Source organism: Raphanus sativus, chromosome 6, assembly GCF_000801105.2.
Source record: "Raphanus sativus cultivar WK10039 chromosome 6, ASM80110v3, whole genome shotgun sequence".
In the NCBI taxonomy this organism is placed as follows: Eukaryota; Viridiplantae; Streptophyta; class Magnoliopsida; order Brassicales; family Brassicaceae; genus Raphanus; species Raphanus sativus.
In genome coordinates this window covers 8,449,508-8,457,975 of record NC_079516.1, presented here as the reverse complement: position 1 = coordinate 8,457,975, position 8,468 = coordinate 8,449,508, and the positions used below count along the sequence as shown (strand labels likewise).

The window sequence follows — 8,468 nt, the reverse complement described above, 5'->3', positions numbered from 1 at the left end:
TAATTGTGCAAGTCATCCACCAAAGCAGGCAGTGTCTCACTTGCATAATTACCATACCGAATAAAGACCCCATCTACTACTCTGCTGTCTATGCTTCAAATCAGGCAGATGATCGCTTGGAGCTTTGGGCTGATCTGATCCACCTTCACACTGCACTGGATCTCCAGAATAAAACCTGGTTTGTAGGAGGAGATTTTAACCAAATTGTTCATGCCTCAGAACACTCCTCAGATGCTGTTGTGACCCAGGACAATCAAATGTACATGATGCAAGATTGTCTCCTCCAAACGGGGCTCTTCGATCTCAGATTTAATGGCCCTTCTCATACTTGGAGGAACAGCCAACCTGCCATGCCAATTGCAAAGAAGCTTGACAGGCAGCTAGTGAATAACCTTGCCATATCCTCTTACCCCACGCAACTGCAACCTTCCTCCCACCCCTATCTCTGACCATTCTCCCTGCCTTTTAGACCTAGCTTACCAGTTACCTAAAGCTGGAACCCAGCCTTTCAAATTCCAGAACTATCTTACTAAGCACCCTGAGTTCACCAAGCTGGTAATGGAAGCGTGGCACGGCTCGGAGGCAACTGCTGCTCTCTTGCCGACCTGTGTTGGAAGCTCAAATCCATCAAATCTGACCTCAAACTTTTAAACAAAAACAATTTCTCAAAAATCCAAGAAAGGGTCTCTGAAACTCACCGTTTATTGGAAATTGTGCAGGTACAAGCGCTTCATACACCAACTGCCCAGCTGTTCCAGGAAGAAAGAGACCTAAACCAAAAATGGGTGTTCTTACGTCAGATTGAGGAGTGTTTCTTTCGCCAGAAATCACGGATTAATTGGCTAAGGGAGGGAGATTTGAACACAACTTACTTCTTCAGGATCTGCCAAGTGAGAGCTAGCTACAACGCCATCCGCTCCTTCATGACAGTCACAGGCACTCTTATAACTGACCCCTACGAAATGAGTCAACATGCGATAAACCACTTCCAAGCAGTCTTAGGGCCAGTGAGCAATCATCAGCCTCTCATACACTCCTCTATCACCTGGTTCCAGCAAACTCTCAAACTTCAGTGTCTCTAGTCAGCAAGCTCAACTTATGGGCTCTCTGCCAACTGCCACAGAAATAAAAGGTTATTCTTCAAGTTGAATCCAAACAAGTCTCCGGGACCAGACGGACTTACTTCAGGATTCTTCAGGGCCTCATGGGAAATAATAGGAGAGGAAGTGGTTGCTGCCATTCAGGAGTTCTTTAAAACCTCCTTCCTTCCATCCACTGTCAACGCAACCATCTTGTCACTTGTTCCGAAATTTCCAGGCGCCTCAAAGATTACAGAGTATCGCCCTATATCCTGTCTAAACACTGTCTATAAGGTAATCTCGAGGTTGCTGGTTGCAAAGCTGAAGCCCATCCTGAAGCCATTCATATTACCTTGTCAAACTGCATTTGTGAAAGACAGATTGTTAGTGGAGAATACCATCCTTGCTAGTGAGCTGATTAATGGTTATCATAAGAAAATTGCAGCAAGCGAATCACTATAAAGGTAGACATAGCGAAAGCTTTTGATACGTTATCCTGGGATTTTCTACTCACCTGTCTCGAGAGTCTCCAGCTTCCTCCCTTGTTCAGGTCTTGGCTAAAAGCGTGTATCTGCAGGACAAGTTTCATGATAGGTTATAATGGCACGGTCAATGGTTACTTCAAAGGGAAGCGAGGGCTAAGGCAAGGGGACCCCCTATCACCCTATCTCTTTGTCATGGCAATGAACTACTTATCACTAATGCTAAATCAGTCAGCAGAGGACAACAAAATCAAGTATCACCCGAAGTGTAATGCAATGAAACTTACGCATCTATCGTTTGCTGATGATCTCTTGATCTTCATTGATGGCTCGATAGAATCGGTGCAGAGTGTCCTGCAAGTACTTCGGGAATTTGAGATGCGATCTGGTCTTGCGGTGAGTTTCCAGAAGACAAGCTTCTACTCCTCGGGATTAACTGACCAGGAAACCGATACAATCAAAGCCTCCACAGGAATGTCGCATGGTGAACTCCCTTTCAGATATCTTGGTGTCCCTCTGAACTCAAGAAAGCTATCACTGCCTAACTGCCAGCCCCTTATCCAACAAGTGAAAGCGAGGCTCTCCTCCTGGTCAGTCAAAACGCTCTCCTTCTCGGGTCGACTGCTGCTCATCAGACGGTGATCTCTGGAATCAACACCTTCTGGTGCTCGGCCTTCCTGCTCCCTAAGGCCTGCATTTGCAAGATAAATTCGATGTGTAACCAATTTTTGTGGCATGGAACTTTGGAAGGATCACATTCTACGAGAGTTGCTTGGACCACAGTCACACTAACTAAAGCTCAAGGAGGACTAGGCATTAAAGATTTGCAAACCTGGAATACTGCGTGCTGCATGAGACTCATCTGGATGCTCTTCTTTAGAGAAGACTCGGTTTGGGTGTCCTGGTTTAAGGAAGTAATCCTTAATGGATCAGTGCACAACTATTGGACAGTCAAGCCTAGTCAAGCGTGTTCCTGGCTAGTCAACAAACTGATCAAAATGAGGCCTCTGATGTTTCCCCTTATAAAGATGAAGGTGGAAAACGGAAGATCGGCACTGTTCTGGCATCATAACTGGGCTCCTCAAGGCTGTATTGAAGCGCTAAAGGCATCCTCAAACTCGAGACTTGGTATCCCTCACAGAGCAACGGTGGCTTCGCTGTGTCGGAATGGTAACTGGTGCCTCCCACCTGCACGATCAGAAGCAGCCATTGAACTCTATGTTTTCCTCACAACAATTCAGCTGACATCAAATGAGGACTCATATGAATGGAGCCTCCTGGGAAATAAAGAAGGAAGATACTCAACTGGTTCAGCCTACACTTACTTGAAAGGTGAAATGGATGATCAAACTTGGACAAAGGCGATCTGGTTTCCAAGATCGATTCCACGCCACTCATTCCATTCTTGGCTCGTGTACTTGAATCGCTGCCCTACGCGTGACAGGATGATTGGTTGGGGACTATGTGTTGATCCGGTTTTGTCTACTCTGCAACTCGCAACCGGAATCACGAGATCACTTGTTCTACGACTGTGACTTTAGTTTCGATCTATGGACCAGAGTCTCTACTCGATGCCGCCTTCAACCTTTGCGCTCATGGGGTCTTACTGTGGCACATATGGAGTCACTGAGTGGGAATAAAGCAACTCGATTGCTTACTCTCCTTGCGTGGCAGGCGACAACTTACTGGCTTTGGAATGAACGGAATGGAAGACTGCATGCAACTGGAACCCGTTCGGTGGCTGTGATCTTCAAGGCGATTGATCATCAAATCAGGAACAAGATCCAGAGCTTCAGAGAGACAAATCCTAATCTATCTTCTGTGATGATGCAACTCTGGTTTGCGACTGCCTAGCTTCAGACCGATCAGTTCTCCTCCATTCATTACTCTCCCGTGACTTCTCTCCTTCTCATAACCTTTCCATCAACCAACTACCAACAAACGTGACAATTTAATTCACTTGGGCCTCTGGCAGATCAGATGTGCACATGCTAGTTCAGAATGAGAATCCTTCTAGGGCTTTATTTTTATTTTCACTTGGGCCTTGCCTACAGAACACTGCCTAAGGGCCTGTATCATTTTCAGTTTATTTATTTTAATGCAATGAAAGCCAGTTACAAAAAAAAAAGAAATTAGTTCTTGCAAGGTTTGCATTAAGATTTTATTTTTAGTGAAATAAATATTATAAATAGATAAATATTCCGATTATTATATACTTTGGAAAGAAAATATCACTGCCGCCTCCATTACTCAGTCAATGCCCATACGCAAGCAAACCCAAAGTTATGACAGACCGTTCTGGTGGCCTGAACTACCAAAACAATTGTGTGGCTTACTTATTTTCTAAAACCTTCTTTTTTGAAAACGGGCTTAAATATTTTATTTTCTAAAACCTTCTTTTTTGAAAAAGGGCATAAATATTTTCTAAAACCTTTGCAAAATATTGTTCAAACTTTTAGACCATTAAATTATACTAGAACGAAATAAAAATATATATTTTAATTCAAAGAAGCACGCGATTTTGGATTTTCCACTAAAAGAACAAAAGTTATTCAATTCAATATTTCCACAATTTTACCCACATATATTACCTAGAAATTATTTCCTCCAACCAGAAATTAAATAATCGCAGTACCACAAGTTTCTAGAAGTTGCAGCCAATCGCAGAAAAGTCAAGTTACGATTTTCATTAGAACACCTGACCATCTTTTTCAGTTGGTGTCTATTTAAAGGGAAAATTAGAAAAATAAGACACTTTAAACTATAGTTGTCACAATAAGATTTGTAGAAGATTATTTAGGTAACTAGGATTTATATTTCCTTTAATACCATTATACCCTTCAATTAACCTAATTGATTTTAATATTTATAATTAATTTAAGTTTTTATTAAAAAACAAAAGAAGTAAAAAAAAAAAATTCACACCATCGTCTTCTTCGACAAAGTAAAAATAGAAAGTAAAAAAATCTTCCAATCTTCTTCTTTAGCGCCTCGTCTCCATGCTCTTCTTCGTGCTGGATTGGATTCGTCTCCGGCTTCGTCTCGTCAAGTTCATGGTCATGTTCGGTTCCAATCGCTGTGACCATGCTTCCTCCACGGCGTCAACTCACGATGTCACTCCTCCGTCTCATATGCAAAGGCTCCAACCTCGCCGTGTTATTTGCTTCACGCCACTGTATTTGTTAAATCGGAATCAGTCTTCGTCGTCGCAGATTGAAAGAAAGCTTGTCGAAAAGCACCAATGGCCAATTTAGGTAGTTTTGCAAAACAGGTCCTCAAACTTTTGACTAATCAAGGAGTTGTCCTAAAACTTTCTGTTTGTATATATTGCTCCTAAAATTAATTTTAAAACTTTCAACTGTGCAGAAATATTTCTATTTTGCAACAAAACTTCTTTTTAACCGAATATAGAAGTTTTCATATTTTTACGATTTGCCTAGAATATGTATACTACCAAGGCAGAACACCTTATAGTAGGTGAGAATCGTATTCTTCATGTAGGCGTCAAATAAGGTAAAAGGCAGAACAAGCTATGACACGTAATATAACCAAGATATATCATTGAGTTGTGACTATATATCATTATCAAGCTATAGGTAGATCGAAGACATATTTCTTGATTATAACGTAACCAATTCTATCTTTGCTAGAATATATAAGAAAGGTTAGTTTACGGTATATACTTTTGATATATCTATGTTTAAAACTTAGAATCACACATATAAACTAGGTAGATTACCAGAATGAATATTCTAACTGTAGCTAGAAGATAAAATAAAATATGATTCCAACTTTTTTAAAAAAAATTTAAACATATATATTGTCATACTTATGTTTCCAACAGCTTTCATATTTTTTAAAAATTTTAAAATTCAATTTATTATTTTCTCCATTAAAGAAATGTAAAACATGTCCAAAATTACCAAAAATATGAAAAGTCCTATTGTGACAAACAAAAGTTTAAAGTCTCATTTTTCCAATTCTCCCCTATTTAAATCAATACACTTTAAAAACTTCGTTAGTAGATTAGGTCGCTCCTGATTACACAGCATATACTCATATAGGGTGTGATCGTATGTACTCTCATTAGAGTAAAATTTTGTTGTTGATTTGACATTTACTTTCATTCCAACTTTTCATCACCAATCAGATGAAAATGAAAATGAAAATAAAAGAAAAATCCATTTTTTTGGTAAACATATTAAACTTGTATTGCCATTTTCAAATTTGTGACAGAAGTTATTATGACAAACTAGTAGTAAAGACAACAGCAAAAAATGAAAACTACAGATCACAACAACAAAAAACAGTAAAAAAACACAATATCGAACTGAAACTGAGAACAAGAGGAAAGACCACTCGGGAAGCATTTGAAGGGTATGACTGGATAGCGCAACACACATTATCCAGAGCTTCAATGGAAGGCACCAGTAAACATATGAGAATGAGCCATTATATAATGGCTTGCTCAGGCACTCGCCTCCAAAAAATTACCTTACTAGTTACTACAAAGCCCTACCACCTGTAGATGAAAGACACCATCGAAAACACGGAAGTGGCAGTAAACGATAATGAAACCGCACCGAGGTGGCAAACCGACGAATCAGATCCTGTCGAAGATCCAGCTGCCAAACACCGCAAATAACCACCTCTACTCCTCCTTTCTGAAGTTCAGAGGCACCTGACTACTCCAATAACCCTATGACCCCCACCGGATCCACCAACACCGCAACTTCAGTTTGAAACCGCTCTTATTTGGAAAGACCAATGGATGATAACCTGGCACCTCAAATAAAAGAAAGATGTTTTGGTTTTGATGAACTATCTCGCAGTTAAAATAAGGAGGAAACGAGTATAACACATTTTTCTATTTTTCACTTTTTCTTCTATTGCCACCTAGTTACACCACTTGTTTACTAATCACACCCATAGTATAAATGTAGTTCGCTCCTAAATGCTCATAATAATAGTTTAACAGGCTCGTAATTCATAAACCTTTTCCAAATCTAAAATCAAAATTTATGTACAGTATATTCTAAATAATGAATGACGTCTCCATCCCCACTTATAAACAATACTACATGCTAAGAGTTTGTTTCACGTCTTGAGGATAAATACTTTGCAGCAACGAGAAAATTTACAGAGGTCAAGTATCACAAAAATAAGGAAGAGTTGGTTTCGATGTTTTCTCAATATATCAAATATTAGACTGTCACGAATGAAAATATTGGCGGATTGCCAAAAAAAAAAAACAATAAAAATGAAAACAAATATTGGAGCCTAAACTTAGAAACATCGAAAAGCCCCTATAAACACAAATTCTACAGAAAACAATCTTCACCAGGCCCCACTGTTTTCAGAAGAACCCAAAAGCTCCTCAAGATACTGTTCTCCCAAATCCTCAAACACAACCACATTATCTAACTTCACGGAGCTGTGATCAAAGTCAGCATCTTTCGTCTTCCTATTGGTCATTCTCCTTCTCATCGAGTGTTTCCTCTTCAACGCCACAACCGGAGAACACCCATCCTCGTAGCTATACATAATCTCCGAAAGCGACTCTTTCACTCTCTCCGCCGGAAAATTTAGAATCGCCGACGAGCCTCTCATCGAAAAAGCCGCTTGATCATACGCAAGAGCCGCTTCTTCGGCGCTTTCAAACGTTCCAAGCCAAACCCTAATACCGTTTCGGGTCGAGTCTCTTATCTCCGCCGCGAACTTCCCCCACGGCCGTCGTCTTACGCCTCTGTACGACTTCTCTGGCTTTCTTGACGTTCCGGTCTCTTCCTCTGTTTTGACCAGAACGTTTTGTTGCGTGGACTGCTCGATTAGTCCGTAGAGAAGCATTTCTTCCGAGTCGTTCTCGTTGAAGGGGAGAGAGTAGTTGTTGGAAGATGAGGATGAGAAAGATTCCGGAGAATATTCCGGCGAGAAGGAGGAGAACGGTGACTGGACAAAATATGGATCCATATAGAAAACTAGAGTTGAATATTCAAGGGGATACTCTGTTTTTTTTTCTTCTTCACAAACTACTCTGTTTTCAGTTAGGATCGCTAGTGGCTTGACGATGTCTATTTATAGGGAGAGAAAAGTGTGCGTGTGTGTTAAATGTCCAAATTAGACATGATTTGTTACTGTCTTACTAAAGTGAGATGTCATGTAATAAATGGTAAGAATATTTGATTACATTAAAAATATGTTTTTTTTTGTGTAACAAACATAAAAACTATGCTTCGTCGAAGGTTCGAACAAACACATTTTGCACGAATGTTCTCCTTGGTAGGTTAATGCGTCTTATTTCAAAGAAACTTGGTAAAATTGAGACGAAACTGGGAAGATTAGTATTGACCTTTGTGCAATGATGCAACATACAAATCAACAATTAGCTACTTAAAATATTTAATGTATATATATATGAATGTAAAACAACTCTTCGGATTTACAAGATCTGAAATAAATGTGGATTAGAGACTAAATAATTTATACAAATGTTTTAATTAATTTTAGTTTGGCCCAGTCCTATATAGTTAAACTTGTAAAATATGTAAAATAGTGTATCCTCTTTAGACCATTATACTACAAGTTTGTGATGCTTTATAAATGTTATATAATTTTTGGCGCATGAAGCAATAGTTTTAACCATGACGAACCTTAATTTTGAGGGTTCAAATTTTAAAACAGGTTAGTTACAGAAAATTTGTGTCATAAGAAAATATTCGTCAAACCATGCTAAAGATGAGTTTTGATTAATGGAATTATATCTTACAACTTTCTTACAAAAGAAAAAAAGTTATATCTTAAACTAATATATATATGTGTTTTTCCTTTTCGTTTTAGAGTATCTACATTTTTGGAATCAATTACCCTATCTTCGATCATAGACAAGAACCAAAACGGACAAACTACC

The 8,468-nt window shown here is 39.2% G+C and overlaps 1 protein-coding gene across 1 annotated transcript; it reads right to left on the bottom strand.

Annotated features, from left to right (window-relative positions):
* Positions 1-6,851: 6,851 nt before the first annotated feature.
* Positions 6,852-7,601, bottom strand: LOC108809680 (ethylene-responsive transcription factor 1B). The gene has a single exon (XM_018581839.2). It carries the CDS (start codon positions 7,529-7,531, stop codon positions 6,899-6,901), a length of 633 nt encoding a protein of 210 aa, XP_018437341.1. The 5' UTR covers positions 7,532-7,601; the 3' UTR covers positions 6,852-6,898.
* Positions 7,602-8,468: the final 867 nt, after the last annotated feature.

Excerpts from the sequence above, each read along its gene's own strand:
- LOC108809680 (XM_018581839.2), bottom strand. The coding sequence starts at position 7,531 with ATGGATCCATATTTTGTCCAGTCACCGTTCTCCTCCTTCTCGCCGGAA.